At 40.4% G+C, this 17,527-nt stretch overlaps 1 protein-coding gene across 2 annotated transcripts; it reads right to left on the reverse strand.

Annotated features, from left to right (window-relative positions):
• Positions 1-1,794: 1,794 nt before the first annotated feature.
• On the reverse strand, positions 1,795-17,190 carry ulk3 (unc-51 like kinase 3). 2 transcript variants are annotated; one of them, XM_018697486.2, is made up of 17 exons: positions 17,096-17,190; positions 16,239-16,380; positions 15,785-15,925; positions 15,378-15,498; positions 15,022-15,117; positions 14,638-14,781; positions 14,145-14,227; positions 11,243-11,398; positions 10,902-11,007; positions 10,726-10,766; positions 10,462-10,564; positions 9,858-9,922; positions 9,366-9,444; positions 7,611-7,651; positions 5,068-5,115; positions 4,811-4,874; positions 1,795-2,989 (listed from the first exon to the last, which is right to left on the reverse strand). In XM_018697486.2, exons 2-17 carry the CDS (start codon positions 16,341-16,343, stop codon positions 2,973-2,975), a joined length of 1,410 nt encoding a protein of 469 aa, XP_018553002.1. In that variant the 5' UTR covers positions 16,344-16,380; positions 17,096-17,190; the 3' UTR covers positions 1,795-2,972. The 2 variants fall into 2 exon arrangements, with proteins under 2 accessions (XP_018553002.1, XP_018553003.1); XM_018697487.2 differs by having other exon boundaries at positions 16,239-16,344; positions 17,096-17,186.
• Positions 17,191-17,527: the final 337 nt, after the last annotated feature.

The following is a 17,527-nucleotide window of genomic DNA, read 5'->3' on the forward strand; positions in this document are numbered from 1 at the left end:
TGACCCCAGGATTTAGGAGGCTCTTGTCTCTCATAGGTACAATGTTCCATTCATGATAGCCATCGAGCCACAGTGAATGGCTGACCTGCTCTCTGTTTTCAGGGCAGGGGGTGCTGGAGTCAAGGGCACCCAGTTCCTTCAGGTCTAGAGCACAGAGACCCCTCTTTGTGGGTGACGTTGATGTCAATTTGACTCGACCGCTGTCCCATTACCAGCATCAACAGAGAAAGAGAGGGAGAGCCTGGAAGGGGAAAGCGCGATAGAAAGTGTTGCTGGATCTGCAGCAAAATGGCGGTTGATTAAAGCCACACTGCCGTAGGTTGCGGTTCAGAAGAGGAGACTGGGGGATGCCTTGGAGGATGAGGTGGTGGGTTAAGTTTTCCATCTGAGAATCTCCCTTTCTGGGTTGCATTACTATAAGGATATTCTGTGCACTTTTTTGGGGGGCAATATAAATTGGCAGTACTCCCAGAAACAAGCAACAAAGCAAGCACAAGGGTCAAAATTGTATCCAAAGTTTTCCTGGCAGCAACATGCTCATGTCATGATTAAAGCAATGAAGCTGAGCCAACACCACGGGCACCTTTAGCCAATTAGAGCCCCCTCCGCAGCACAGCCACAAACGCAGCACCCAGTGGTTCTCCATCCTGTTGTTCCAAGACTCGCGGCCATGCTGCTCTCTGTTCTAACCATACAGCCTGGGAGTGATTTACACCTGGCACGCCAGGTGAATGTGATTAAGCAGATGGTAGGGCAGAAAACAAACATTACTCTGACTCCTGGTCAGATTGAAAAACCACTTGTTAAACCTAAGGCAACTACAGTGGTACTCGAACTTGACATGGTTTTCTGAAAATCGCTGATGATTTTCACAGGATTTTATCATCTTTAGAGTCTGTATTTGAAAGGGGTCCTGCAATCATTATTCCACCTTCATAAAATTGAGGGTCTCACAAGAAAAAGATTTTTAAAATAATAATCAACATTGAAAACAACAGAGGTAGAGATATCCTGGCTTTTAGTCCTTCGTATGGCTCAAGCTGCACAGACACAAGATCCTACATTCCCTGTAATGCGACCGAACAGTGTCTTCATTTAGATCCGTTGCCTGTTAAAACACCCACTACTTTCAAACTCCATGTCCTCAGTTTGTTCTCTGAGCACATGGCTCTCTCTCTATAAATTTTTAAGCCAAGATAACCCTGATTACATCACAATGACATCATCAGGGTCATTTTCATTTTCTTGTCAAAGCGAGTAAGTGAGTAAAATCAAAGTAACCCTTCAAATCCAATCAGTTTATTATATTTGATCCTTTTCCTGATTTTGATGGTAAATAACATTGAATTGAATTGAATAACTATTGGTTAATTATGAGTAAAAGTAGAAAGAAGAGCAACTGCCATAGTACTGTAAAAAGACCTTGGATCTATCATGGGCAATGAAGGGAAATGAAAAAACATACTTGTAATGAATTCATTGTGTAATTCCCATAGTTTCAGGGTTAGATCTGGAAATTTTCAAATTCAGTTTCCATAGTTTTCCAGACTTCCATATGAATCATATAATTATAAATTGTCCTTACTTTCCCCTGCCTGCCTTCCTCTATCCTTCCCTCGTGGACCCGAGCCAGCTGTTTCTGGAGAGTGGCCTTCCAGATGATGACGATGGCGAGGAAACAGCAGCGCTGCTCCCACGACGGCACATAAATCTTTCCATAGGTTCTGAGAGACGGTCGTTTTCCTCGTGCTGCTGACAAGACGTCTGACAAAGGAAGTTTCAGACTACAGAGACTTCAGAGATTGTCATTTTATTTTCCACTGAATTTCTCATTTAATAAATACATTATAAAATCACAGCTGTATAAACATTCAAATAAAAAATACAACAACACAGCAGTGTGGAAAGCTTGCCAGTAGACATATTTATACTTTTCTCATTTGACTCCTGTTTCAGGTATTTTCTACAGTTGCCTTAAAAATTATATTCACAAAGTAAAGCTCCCTTTTAGAGTATTCAAGCACTTTACGTGTTTGAAATCAAAACAGCCCGTGAAGACCTACAACAGCGTGGATTATCAGCTTGCTACGACTGCTAAGCCTTTTACCGTTTCACAGAGGCCTAGTTATGAAGGCTTTGCTTGAGCGCCACAACTCACTGTATCCCTCAAATACCCATCCACTGCCAAACCTAAGAAAATGCAAGTCTAGTGTAAATAAGGCAGAGGCCGCACCTCTCCAGTTTTCCCCTCATAGTGGTGGAGAGGGCTCCATCAGCGGAGAGAGCATGGTGAGCCTGTGGTTGACCCACAGCAAAGGCAGTGGGGAAGAAGGAGGGTGGGTGAGGGAGTATGTGCATGTTTGGCCTCAATATAATATACTTAATACTTCAGTTCAAAATTGTTGTGAAGCTTAACGTCACAGTTCACATTTGATTGTACTTTCAGGCTATCACAGTTTTTAGGTGTGCTGCAAACACTTTTGAATAAAATGCAACAGTCTCTATTTAACTCGTTTACCATGACAGTGTGGTATTGTCATACAAGCTGTCAAGCATTTACATATCAATGGTGTGTCAGGAGGAGGGATTTGAGGCTAAACAGTGCACCAACAGAGTGTAAAGAACGAGGAACTAACTTACAATCACCAGTGTGCAAATCCAGAATCCAAAACCTATTTCCAGTACTTTACCAGCCAAATATTTTTTTCCTTTAAAAGAATAAACACGTTTTCTACCTGCCAAATCATCTAGTAGAAAAACTTAAGAGCAATAACCAAAACACTGACCACAGTTGGCTGGCATTTGCAATATCCAACCCAGACAGTGTACAGTGTTGGTTTGGGTGAGGTGTGATGCAGGTTTGATTTGACCCAAACAGAAATGTGGTCTTGCTTTGTGTCCAACCTGATCACTGACAGGGAGTCTGATGCTCTGTGAGGCGTCCAAGTTGGTTCCCATGGTGGCCGTCAAGCTTACTGCAAACAGCAGGCTGAGGAGACAAAATAATATTTTATTAATTTGAATTGGACAAATTATATGTCCAATTCAATTCAAACACTCTAGTCCTTGGACTGGACATTTTTTAACACCAGCAATTTATCATAATTTCAAGGTTTGTTGTGTGTATTATGTGATAAAAATGTTACAAGTTTAATTAAAGCAGTGATTTTCTGCATTTTCCATTATACCACTTTAAAAAAACTGGAGAGGAGCATTAACTTAATGTATAAATATGGATGGAAAGCCAACTGATTTTTGAACTTTAGGATAACAGCAGCCAGATATATTCAGACTATCTTAAAATACTGTACACAACGTTATCTTTAAAAGTTATTAAAACATAATGAAAAAATATACGTTTATAAAGTAAAATCTTATCTTATATCTGATACCACATCCTATCTTTATCCAACCTTTTTTTCCATAATAAATATTAAATTGCCCCCTTTTCCACCTTCTAACATGTATTTACTGGCATTTTGCAATCTGATGTAACCTAGCGTGTGGTGTAGGTGCTCTACTGAAATCTTACCACAATCCTTTTTTTTCAGTGAGCCATATATTATACAATAGTATATTTTGTGCCTGAAGGTGAGGTAGGCCCTCATCTATTTTTTCCTACATAAACTGAATATCTAAAGAGATTACCGAGAATGCACTTAAAGCATTTACAACATACACAGAACAAATGTAATTAATTTTTATGCAAAGTATAATGCATGCATCAGACTTCACCAGCTATGGTAATGTCTTTGCCAAGTGTGAGTCCTTGGCCTTCCAGGCCCTCACATTTATCATGCAGGTGATGCCGATTTAAGTCTGGGAGGGTTTAGTGCTTTGGGGACATTTGAACTGAAATGCTGCCTGAAGCTCATGTCTGAAATGTAAATGGTCTGAGGGTTACATGGTCATGGTTCTCAGCAAAACTTTGCCGCTTGTTTTGGTGTAGTCTAAGGTCACCAGACAGACTTGGGCGTTGCTGCGACCCTCTCTAGCACAGCTGCTGTTGGATCAGTGTCAGCTAGTATGGCTGACTGTGCTGCGGTTTTATTAAAATAACAGCAGCAGAAAAAGAAGCCACGTTCTTCATGAAACTTGAGCCGCCTCTAGAGTCATTGGTGCCCTTCCCCCATCCCTGTTTTTTTTAATTCATAATTCCCCAGGAATTTCTTGCTGAGAACAGGATATTGTCTAGGCTTTAGGTATCTACTATCCATCTAGGAGTTGAGCCCAGAAAATACTTGGAATAAGGGTATGTGCATATAGGTTACAGCTAGGGAAGGTCAAGTATATTAAAATGAAAATACTTTGCTTTTAATATAGTTAAGTAGTTTGTTTATAGTACACAGACAGGGAGGTTCAAGTATAACCTTTACTCTTAAAGTATATACAAGGTGAGTTTACATGTGGTTATGTGAAAGGAATTAAGTGTGCCTGTGTGCTGTTGTTATTTCTGGTGTTTGTGTGTTAGGTCACTTTTTGCTAGCACCAAGTCTCACTTTCACAAGGTAGGCTTTACAAGAGGGCAGAGGACAGAGCGGCCCAGGGCTGCACTGAAATGAAATCAAAGAGCCAAATAGTTCTGCAGGGTGGCCAGCACAGCAAGAGAATGGCTCATATTTTACTAGTGGAAAAATCTTCACTGAAAGGACATTTCATTACAACTTTAAACAGCCATTCCTCACTTAACCCCCACCACCTCCCCGTACCAAACCTCCATTTAGTCACTTATCAGTATGTCCGTAAGGTTCTCAAAAACACACTCTCAAGGCCAGAGGAATAGTTTGCACAACACAGCGGGGAAACTCACAGCTTCTGACAGAGTCTGCAAGAGGTTCTCGATCCAGAGACGCGTCTCTCTGAGTCTCCTGCATCTGAAAAATAAACATGTGCAAGTAATCACCTAAAACTAACAAGCAAACAACAAAACATGCACAGATAAATACAGATGTGAGGACTAAATGGTTTTAAGATGATGTAAATATCCAATACGGAGTATCATCACCACCAACATTTGTATGGTTTGCTCAAAATAAAAATAAATACTGGGGAGGAACGTACGCTTACCTTGATATGCTTTTTGAGGTATTCGGCTCTGCTCATAAGGCTCTTAATCTGGTGAGAGATGGAAAATTCCATTAAATCTAATAACAATTGTTGGTTGGCTGATCCAGAAATTATCTATTGGATTGTTTGACATGACATTATGAACAGAAAAGCACAGTTTAGACTGCTTTTGGTTAGCGAAATATCTCTAATTAAATGGATGATGGATGGAATTGTCTAACTTGTTTATGTTGAGATCAAGGCTCTGTAGGGGCCATACCATCTGTTGCTGTACTCCTTGTTCATCTTGTTAGTGAAGACTGGTCTTAACAGCTCTGGCTGTATGTCTGTGGTCATTGACATGCAGCAAAATGAATTTAGGACTAATTCAGATGCTTCCCTGAGGGAGGGATGGCACCACATGATGGATCAGAAGATGATTCTGTCCAAATTTTCTCCTTTTCGTCAAGCGTCCAATCGCTTGATGTATTTTCTGAACTGTGCTTGTTTAATGTTAACTGTGGTGTCTTTGTGCAGCAGGAAACAGAATAACTTTAAGATGCATGGGGACATACGGTCAATGTCCAAATCAGATTAAAGCGATCAGCCCTGCTGATGTGCTTCTTGCTTGTTCTGTTAATTTTAAAAAACATTTCATATGGCACACATGTGCAAGTGGTAACTGCTGTCATCATATGCTTGAGGGTGCTCTTTACTGTGGTAATCAGTCCTCTGGTGATGATGAAAGTTCTTGGCTGCACCTCATACCTAGCTGTATCACCACTATGTCACAGTTTAAAGCAAGACCTCTTGGATATTGGTGCAGTAACATCTGAGGGTCATAATGAGGAGAGACCTAAACTGATGGCTTCCATAATATCCCTTTAAAACGCCAATCTGTTGTGGTAAATAATTATTCTGACCACAGGTTTTCAGGATCCAGCCCTGACCCCAACCTTATGTACCCACAGCGCTTTAATCACAATTCCTTTAATCACTAACTACAATAAACGTGGAGGAAAATCTACATGGGTGAGCCAGGGAGATATTGATAACTTACAGAGTATTGTGGTACACAGACACAGGACAACAGGACCTCACGTATGTTCAGTCGTAATGAGACTATATCAACATACACTGGTTAGATCAAAGCTGTGGCTCACATATAAGAGGCCACTATATTGAATTACAGCTTTGGAAGGCTAAAGTGTGCGCTACAGTAGATATGAACGCACATGCAGGCCAGTCATGGCAGCATGTGTTGGCTCTTTTGGGTTCTCACATACACACATGCTTTCGATCTAATCCGCCGCCCCCGCCTCCCTAATGCTGTGTTAGATTATTATGGCCGCATCTGAATTTACTTAAGACAAGCACCCATAAAACTTCAAATAGGGAGGTCTATGAGGCCCGCTCAAACCCCCATACCCTTTTGGGATTTGTTGGTGAAATACTGTTGTCTGTTGTAGACTTAGTTGCTGGCTAAACAACGCAGAAAAACAAAAGGGCTTGAAGCATTAATTGCACGCACAAGTCTTTTGCATATGTTTGTCAAAGTAGAATACCAGTACTGAGCACTAGTTACTGGATATATTCAGTATGTTCAGGTAAGGTCTTACTAGTGTAGCACAATGAGAGAAGGTAAAAGCTGATGTATATTAAAGCTGCTAATTACTATAATTAATTTAATCCATTGATTGGAATATAATATCTTGTTGATTAAACCAAAAATCCTTTTCATAACACTTCAGACATTCACGTTATACATGTCTGCCAACTTCAATATCAACATTGGCTCAACAAAGATGACTGTTAATAACCGTGACAATTAGAGTTTAGTCTCTAGTTGATGGGGTTTAAACCTGTAATAATGCAATAACAAGCTGTAAACACACTGACATGCTAATATGGCAAACCTGCAAACAGCCAGCAAGCAGTTGTTTATTTACACATCCAGCAATTAGTGGTAACATTAGCACTCATTTGGAGTCGTGTTTCTGGACACCTGGTGAATGTAAGTCCAACATTCACTCTGGTTTTAGCTCTTTTTTTGGTTTACACTAACTCCTGGGGGAAATAAATGGCTCTTGAGTTGCTAAAAGCTCCACTATGTTCACTAGTTAGTTGCCAACTTTGTCTCTCTGCTGCTTGGAGCAGTAAAAACAGTAAAGCTGCTGGAAAACAAAACAAAACACAACAAAAATGGCATTATAGAGTTTTGCAGAGCTGAAGGGTCCAGCAGAGTTGGCCAATAATCCTGCACACTACTACATGAAAGTCTTTTCACATACAAGCGGTCACTACTAGCCTCTTTAAGTACCCAATTATAAAGTGGACAGTGATCTATGTGTATGAAACAGCAGTATAGATGATAGATTACGTTATTTGGCCATTACCACAAAAAAACACGCACATGTGACCACAGGAAGAAGGCTCATGGGTCATGTGATGGAGCGACTAGTGTTCTCTCAGACCTGGGTGATCAGTCGAGGGCCTGTTGGAGGTGACAGATAAGTTGTTCCTACCGTGAGCACTCAACCAGAAGTCCCTCTTTGCCCACTCACCTCACCGTGGAGCAGCTCTCTCCTGCGGCCCTGGGGCTCAGCTGGCTCACCAAGAAAGGAAAAAAAAAGACACAAGAATAATGAGGAGAGGAAGGGAGGAGAGAGTCTACTACCTAATCACCTTGTTTGTTCAAGAAGAGGTCAACTACTAGATTGGATTTTGCTAGCGTGCAGACTGGGGGCTCAAGGGAAAAAATGGTTCTAATGTAGGCCAGTGTTTTCACAGTCAGTCTTCCTGCAGGGGAGAGTGACAGAGGGGGAAACGGGGGGGGGGGGGTCATGGGTCATGTGATGGAGTCTCTCTGATGGCGAAGGCATGTTGTTGAAGCTGCACAACAAAGAGCTCCTAGCTAAACAAAGAACCAATGTTTTCTCTCCACAATCCCCCTAGTGGTATCTGATGTGCCACAGAGTGAGGTTCCCTGACACTGGAGAGAGAGGCTGTCTGGGATGGCGTGGGATTTACCTATCAAATAAATTGTTCCATTAAATTTTTAAGCTACACACTAAATAAAAAGTGCACAAAAACGCATATATCAGCCTAAAGGTGGAGCACCAATGATTTACTGCAGTACACAAATTCTGTGTACTGCAGTCCAAGGATTCAGTTATCTCTCTCTGCAATTTGGTGTCACAAACTTGCAAAGCCTCCTGGTGCAGCGAAGGGACTCATGTAATCAACAGTTTTCCCTATCGTTGAATGTACGGTCAGCCGTTCACCATAAAGAGCTGCTAAACCACACAAAAGAGCTTTTTAGGTTTAACCAAGATGAATTAATCAAGAACAAAGAGCAAAATACTGAATACCTGGAATTTTTTGGTATGAAAAAATAAGTATCAGCACCCACCAGATGAACTGGAATGGATTGGGCTAGATGATTAAAGCTCTCGTCCATTAGTAAGATAATAGTTTTTATTTGTTTCCAGTGTGTAATAACACAAAGAAATGAAGTGTGCTGCCTGAATGGGAAGCAGATGGCAGGACTCTTATACCACACACAGGGTGCTGGCACTGGGTCTCATCCCGGCTCAAAGCCACATGTGGATCACTCTATCCCACCTCTTCCATTAGGCCGATCTTCCAGATGAGCTCATGAGCGCAGGCTAATGGACGCCAGGCCACAGAGAGTCACTGGAGTCTCTTCTGTAGTTCTTCTGTCTGTTTGTCTGTCCTATTAAGTGTCCCCATCCCTTTCCAAGCCTATTGCTTCACTCTGTCTTTCTCTGTCAGTTTGTCTTTCACTCGTTCTACATCACTTTCTCCAAGTTATTTTCCATCTCTCCTGGAGTCTTTTTTAAATCAGTCTCTCTCAAAGTCTCTCTGTCTGGTTCAGTGTCTCTCTGTTTGACTCTCTTTCTGCTTCTCCCTTAATGTATCTCTATATTTTTACTGCCTCTCAAAGTCATTTTTGTCTCTCTTTTTCCAGCCTTTCCCTTGAGTATAATTTTCTTTGTTCAGCCATTTTTTGACCTGTCTCAGTCTCTGACTGTACCCTGAAGTCTACATGAATTTCTGACCTCATCTGCTCATTGTGCCTGTTTTCTAAATCACTTCACTTCATATGCCCACCTTTCGTTCAGAATAGCCTTTCCTCCAAGTCACTCTTATTCAGTTTCGCTCATAAGAAATATGCATAATAATTAGACATGGGACTACAGTATGCTTTCAATTTCTTACTCAGTCACCAATTACTGTCAAGGTGCAGGTTAACTATGTAAAGCCACCTTCTATGGAAATAAAGAGAGTTTAGCTACCTGCTAGCACCAACAGTAGTTCTCCTAAGCACTGCTGGTACACATCCAGGGCCTCATGATCATCCAGTCCGCTCCCTTCCTATCAGGGAATGAAAATGAGGCAATGCAGTGCTGTAAATCAGACTACACAGCTTCCTGAGCTGTCCTGGTACTTGCAAAATTCACTTAAATCAATACTGATAATGCCAATCTGTTAGCATTGCAGTTTATTAATTATTGTTCACTGCTAAAATTTTTGATCTGTAAACAGCAGAGGCAAGCAAATATGAAAAAGTCTGCACAACTAACACTTCATGTGAGATGAGCAAAACCGCAAAATAGATGTTTTTGGTTCAGCAGTCATCCTAAAAAATGTGGTTTGAAAAGCAATGTGTGAAATGGGAAATGGTTTGCACCGTCAGTTTGTTTTTCCTTTTATATTACTTCTGCTTCACCCTGCCTTTTTGTATATCTCTTTAGCAGTGGCATCATTCAGCAGTAACCCTGACTAACCTTAGCAATGGCAGTAGAGGCCATCTCCAAAGCAGCCAGCAGCCTTGGTTGGTCTCGAGACATTTCTGAAATAGTAAGAAAACAGAAAAAAAAACCACTTTGAGTACTACTGTATATCAGTCTCAATGTACCATTACTGCATTCTACTTGACAATATGCATGCATATACCTTCTACTTGCATGTCCACTGCAGTTTCCTTAGACTTCAGTTTTATTGACTTTAGATACTTAGATTTTTAAAGATGTCTAAATAATTTTTGGGGGGCAACAGGGTAATTGAAAACGAGTGTCTTTGAGCAAAACACCAAATCCCCAAAAGACCAAAAGGCAGCCACTCTGCAGCTGACCCTGACCTCTGACCTCTGGGGCAGGGGTAAAGAAAATGACATTTTCCTCACAGGAGTCATTAAGGAAGAAGTAGAAAGGATCAAGCATCTATGCTTTCTTGTATACAGCAGTTTAATATAATTTTCCATTAGTATAGTAGCACAGTTTTGCAGAAGTTTCTACTAACAGGAATAATAATAATACATGGTGCTGTCCTCTCATACAGCACCTGACTAGACACGGTTAATGCCTGCATGCACTGAGCTGTGTGCGTTACCTCTGAGGACATCCCTGGAGGTCCGGGCCTCCTCAAAGCTCAGTCTGTTGTCTGAGGCCACCAGGGCTTTCAGTTCCTCGGCTCTGGACACATACTGGCTGACCTGTGGGAAATCCTCTTACATTAACTCAATCTGCTCTCCATCTACACCATATGGTATTCATAGAGGAGAATTCATCCCAAGTGAAAGCTACTGGAGTGTAAAAAAAAAAAGACCAAATCAAAACAGAAATGTATCCAAATGTAAACGGGGTGAGGGCCTACCTTCTGTCTGAGGGCATCTTTACGTTGTCGGTCAGTCTCGTCTGGAAAGGTGGAGAGAAGAGATGTTCTGCTTTTACATTTGGTGAATTTGCCAGTTTACTGTGGTGGAACAAAGGCAGTGCATTGTTGAAGGGCTTAGGCCACAGACAGGATATGAGAGTGGTTGTTGCTCTTACAGTGAATAGCGGGGACAAAGTGCTCTAGGGCACTACAGTACAGAGAGAGAGCAGAGGACCTCTCCCCCTCCTGGTCCTTCTGAACGGCCTGCAGGACCAGCTCTTTCTGAAAGAGAAAATAGGAACTGGCATCACTGAATGCAAACGGCTACTCTCCACTGCATATGCATGCATGCAGAGTCATGTGTGAAAGCACGTGGGGTGGGCACGAATGCAAACCTACCAACACATCTGCACATGTGCTCAGTCAATCTCACACACACACACACTCATCATTCACGGGCATTTAGAATATACGCACACACGCCAGCACACACTTCCCTTTCGTCTTACTCTCTTACCGCTTTCACTAGGCTCTCTGCGCTTGGCATGTGCTCCAAATCCACAAAAGGGTGTGTGAAGAACTCCGCAAAGGTGATACGGGCATCTGGATTTCTCTCCAGCAGCCGCAACAGAAGGTCCCGGCAGTCCTTGGATACCCTGGCCCCGGGAGGGAGCTCAAGCACAAAACACGACCTTATTATGTTGCACTCAATCCACAGGACAATCCAAAGGAAAAGGACAGGAGGTTGTTGCCAGAGACCTTCTAGTCTCACATCACTACCTTCTCTCAAAAGGTGACCTTAAAACTCTCTATGTGAATCCCTGGGTAATGGACCATATGCTAATACCATCCAAAGTCTGAGCCTAATGTTTGGCACAAGAATTCAAGTGTTTCGCAAATCCTCCATCATTAAAAGTAGTTATCCTTTATTTGTCACAGTGGTTATTAAACTGTGGTTTGTGTATGCAGCTGGCAAATCAGGACAGACACAACTACAACTTTTAATTTCCAGCAGGCATCTATTGGTCCATTTTAACATTGTAAAGAGATTAGAAACTCTTGTCTGATATATTTAAGCATCAGATTAGAATTTTACACCATAAATTACAGGTATCTGTACACATAAAACTGAACATAGCCAAAAACATATAACGCTGACTTATGGATAGAAACATTCTCAATCAGTGTTTCCCAACAAGTTTTAACTGAATATATTATATAGACCTGTTTATCACCTGTGTAAGGTTGTTCCTTTAAATGCTGGATATATTAGAGCATCAAGCTGTCCTTTGAGCTAAGTGCCTCCACTAAGTGAGACAAAGGTATACTGTGAAAGTATGACATCTAGTGGTTTGACAGTGAACGTTCACAAATAAAGTGAGAAAAAGCTACAGTACAGCACAGCTGCAGTAATTTGCTTTGATTATGTTGATGGGTGGGCATTGCCTTCTACAGGGAACAACAGTATCCTTCAACAAAGCATGAACATTAAGTTTATTTAATTAGAAGTCATTGTAGGTTGATTTTAATTCAGTTTAAGTGTTTTAATTCCCAGGTGACCTGATGATGTGTGCACAGCAAAATCAAGTTTTAAAATCTTCAGTGTTAAAGCTGAAAGTAAAAATGCAGAGTAATTTCAACTCTTGTTAAAGTCTAATTCAACTACAAGGTAGTTCTTCCTCAGACAGTGTCAGTGTTGTTACAGAGAGTTAAATGACATACTCTGCTAACAACTCCACAGAGTTGATTTCACTAGATAGCCAGTGTAAGTGCCAGAGGTCCAATGTGTCTGTTTTTCCCAGCATCAAGCCGGGAGACCAGCAAGCTATTGTCTTTATTTTTGACTGGACATGATTGCATTGATGTGTGTACATCTAATCTTAAATTACCTACCCATTACTATTTATTTAAACTGGTGGTTTATGCTAAATATCCCGGTTGCTTACGTAGTATTAGCTAATCAACTCGCCTACTACTACTACTGCCTAGTTAATTGAAAAGAATAAACCTCTATCACGTGTTGCTAAGTGAATGAATGGATCTAGTAACGTTTTGCTCATGGGGAAAAAAGCAGTGAGTAGTCCACTGGTCCCATACGTCAAAGGAACAGTGAGGTAACACTTTTATTTTCAAGGCCAGGACGTGGTAATGGCATGTTTTGAGATTATTCATGGGAAATTCATGCACTTGGTCTGTTTCTGTTTGTAGTACTAGTTTTAAAAAAATATATTTCTTTAAAAGGCCACTGTAGCAGTGTGATGTGATGTGATGATGGGGGAAAATGAAAACACAGACTCTTATTTTGATGTATCCGAATTAGCATTTCCGCTATCACGTTTACACACATAGTGTCACAATGCCATATTGTGTGACCTGTGCTATTGAGGACTGCTGTCCATTGTTAGGACAATATGTTACTGCAAAACCAGTGCTATCAATATGTGGTGTGGCAGAAAACACAGGTTAACTTGAAATCCAAACTTATTTTGTATGGTCTTGTTTTGTTTCCTTCTTTTGTTGCAGTAGGGAATAATATTGTGGGGTGGATTTGGGGATTATAAATTGACTCCCTATGGTGTTTTTAAAATACAGATCAACTCTACAAAGAGTTAAATATTGAGTTCAATTTTACATCCTCTACAGTGTTAATATGGCAGTAACTCTGTTCAGTGAAGAACTTAACTTTTGACATTACACACTAGTGTTGTATAAATTCAACACTCACCTGTGTGTTAAATTTTATAAGATAAAAAGTATGGTCTAGACCTGCTCTATATGTACAGTGCCTCGAGATAACTTCTGTTGTGAATTGGCGCTATATAAATAAAATTTGACTTGATTTGACTTGACTGTGTTGACTAAAGTAAAATTTTAACTATTAAGAGTGTTGCTGCAACTCTTAATTCTCTCACTCTGTTGCTGCACGTCATAGAGTGAAGTATCTAGAACTTTCAAAAGTGTAGTTTTAACTCTATGTAGTGTGAACCAATATAGACACTTTCAAAGTGTCGAATTTAACTTGGTAGGTGTTGAATTAACACTGATTTTGAATGTGTGAACACTTAGAGAGACTGAATCCATGTTGAAAAAACTGTTAAACCACAACTGGTTGTGTGTGTTGTAGTACAGTGTTGCTGGAACTGAATGGAGTATCATACTGAAGTATGTGCTGGAGGTCATGCATTGGATTCAATTACAGTTGCATTCTGATATCTAGTAATTTTCCCAGAATGTAACTCATTATGGTCTTCCACAGGTTTACACTACTTTTATTAGACACCGTATTTGGCATTTGTCACATGTGTATACACCAAACTACGCAGGACAATGTAACATGGTCTTAGGGCACCAGCAGGTAAGGTGAGGTCTCAGTCCAGCACATTCACTAATGAGGGACTCATTTATTGCTCAACACTTACCTCAATAGGTTGGTTACTCCGGATCTTCTCCTCCAGCTCAACATAAGACCTTGATGCGAATGGTGCTCGCCCAAACAGTGCCTCTGCATGCAAACAAGCAATGTTGAGTAGATTTTCAGCACTGATTACAAAGCATTTATCAATAAAAATGAATGTCCATACCGTTACTTAAAGTAGTTAGCTCAGACGCTTATATTTAAAAATGATCTGACTTTAGCTACCTTCAGGTGCCCTGTGGAGTTTTCTTTAACACTAAAACGCACTATGTCTGTCCTTGAGGTCTAAAAAACATGTCAAATGTATTTCCTTTCTCACAAAACATTTGAAGGGTGGATTTTAAAAGTACTTAAATTCAGCAGTCTTCTTCTTCTCCATTGATGTTAGTCTTTAGTGAGACAGTGAACAGTTTTAAAATTACACGCTATTCTATTTGGCTTAAGGGTATAATTCATTAAGGGTATTACACATTCAAAAGATGAAAAGGTATACTCACCATAGAGAATGACTCCAACTGACCAGAGATCCACCCTGGAGTCATACTGGCGTCTGCACACCATCTCAGGAGCCATGTAAAGAGGAGAGCCTCTCAGGACACTCTGCTCATCCCAAGGTGACATGTATTGGGCAAAACCAAAATCTAAGAAAGAATCAGAACATAAACAACATGTTCACTGTAAGAACTTGCAGTGGATACAATACCCCAAAAACTACCTGAAACTCCTGTATAGCACTACAAACTTGCATTTTTATAATGTAATGCATTACAATTAGTATCTTTTTTCCTTGTGCTTGGCACATTCCTCATATTATCACAAGCATATGCAATTCACAGTGTGTTTATGTACTGGTGTGAGAATGTGAGAGTGAGTGAGATCACCTGCTAGTTTGAGGGCAGAGCCACTGAGCAGAATATTCTGAGGTTTCAAGTCCAGGTGTGAGATGTTTCGTTCATGAAGAAACTGGAGAGCACAGGCTGTTTATACAGACACATATACAAATACACAATGTGAGAAACTCTACCTGTTAACTCCTACAATTTTCACTGGGCACATACTTACAATAAATGATCGAAAATAATCACATTCATTTCTATATTTTTGTCATCTTGTGCCTGTTTGAACAGGCTTAATGTTTCATTTTATCTACAGTTTAATAATTAACAGACATGCACCGCTGAGAAAGGTGTAACAATTCCCTACATAAAAAAAGAAGATAGGTCTGGTAATGACTTACCGATTTGCTGTAGGAAGCGTCGGGCCACCCTCTCAGGTAAAATCCTGCGACTGCGGATGAAGCGGGAGAGATCGCCACCAGAGCACCACTCCAAAATCAGATAAATGTTTTCAGCATCCCACTGATGAAAGAGAAGAATTCAGAGAGAACGATTAAAAGTAAATAAAAAGATATTTTATTTCCTTTTATGAAAACATAATTCATCTGGACATAGAGATGCTGATTTTCTACAGTGCCTTCTAGTAATGTCGTGGCCATAAATCAAGTAAGTTTGTATGAGTAGATGAAACTAACATGGTGAAAATAGGACCATCACATCAACAAAAAAAAGACAACACATCTTTTGAAAAGATGAAAAGATGTAAATGAAAAGAAATGTGAATATGAAAAGATGTGAATGTGATTACCTGGAAGTCTTTGAGCTGGACTATATGAGGGTGACGCACAGTCTTGAGGATTTCAATCTCTGTGAGCAGGTTTTCTGTTGCTGCCTTGTTTAGAGTCTTCTTCCCCACCACCTTCACTGCCACCACCTCACGACTGTCCCCCTGCAACATCACAGTCAGGAAGTAGACTTCATCTTTCACTTTAACTTCTAACCACAAAACTAGGCTGAGCTTAAAATACCAGTGTGTGCAAGCGGTGACTCAGTGTATACTCAGTGTGTACTTTCAAAGCATTAGACACAGTGTAGTAAACACATTTAGCAATGGCACAATCATTGAAATATCATATTTAATGAACTATAGTAAATGAATTCAAGCACAGAGAACCTCACTCTTGAGCGCCTGAGTCAAACCTTTAACATGAAACACTTCTGTCTGGACCTATGTAATGTTTCCCATGCCTCCACAAACTCACCTTTCTGTAGGCTTTATATACTGTAGCGTAGGTTCCACTGCCTAGCCGCTCTGTGAGGATGAAGTCTGCCAGTTTTGGAGGAGCAAAGCCTGAGCCAGAGGCCATGCTGACAACAGCAACATCAAAGTTACTAGGTCTGGGGCTGCAATGCAAGAGCAATACGCTATAGATACCAAACAAATGACTTAATCCTCAATGGGAAGGTCGAATGTCAGGGTCAACTGAAAAATACTGATAATAACCTTGGCGATGCTGATGATTCTTTGCATTGTACAAGTAGAGGATGCTTTACAACAGGTGTGAGATGTCCTTCTATTTAATAGACAGTCTATCTTTCTCTCGACACACCTTTTAATAATCTAAAGTTCATTCAGTGGTTCCGTGTCCAGCCTCTAATATTGTAGAGTCAATGGTTCATGCTGCTGAGTAATGGTCAAAACGACAAGGAAAACTTTTTTTGATGTTTTCACGCGAGCAAATTCAAAGTTTACTGAATTACTTCAGTGTTTACTGTCGCTTGGTGTAGCCCTAATACATGCCAAGTTTCAAACATGGTCGTGTAAGTGTATTCTGACGGCCTTTGTCCTACCGATAAGAAACTGAACTGTAAACTGACTGTTTATTCAAATTAATTCGGTGTACCGGTCCCTCAGGGCTAGCTACCTAAGTTCAAGCTAGCTAACTTAGCACTTAGTGTGCTGGCTATGCACAGTTAGCTAGTATCAATACAACTACTGCAGCGTTAACTGAAGGGTAGTGTTAATCAACCGTTTGTCAAAAACAAAACTAAAGGAGATAGACCTTTCCGCTTTCTTTCAAATGTTTTTTAAATGGACATACTATTAGTTGACACTTACCTGTAAGCTACCTAATTCCACAGCACATGAGAGAAAAGTGAATGTTTACATTGACACACAGCAAACTGCACGCTGCACTGCAGTGATCAGCTGACGTCAAAATGTATTAGAAAATATGTTACTGCCGCCTAGCGTTGATACTTTGTTACTGCAAACCAAAGTAATTGCCCCAAATTATGGGAGGAATTGTTTTATTTTTCCTCCTTTTTTCACAGTTATAAATCATAATGTTGCGTAATTTTCGATTAAGTAATATTTTCACAAAACGTCTGTCGACAGAAATTTGTTTCGTCATTTGCGTTGGTCTAATTTTGACAATCATTAAATAAGCAATATACATACATTTTAATGGACATCCACTGTATTATGAATTATGCAATAAGTGTAAGCATCTGATACCTTATTTATATGTATTCATATTAATTTCATTTT

This window comes from Lates calcarifer, linkage group LG2 (assembly GCF_001640805.2).
Source record: "Lates calcarifer isolate ASB-BC8 linkage group LG2, TLL_Latcal_v3, whole genome shotgun sequence".
Taxonomy (NCBI): Eukaryota; Metazoa; Chordata; class Actinopteri; family Centropomidae; genus Lates; species Lates calcarifer.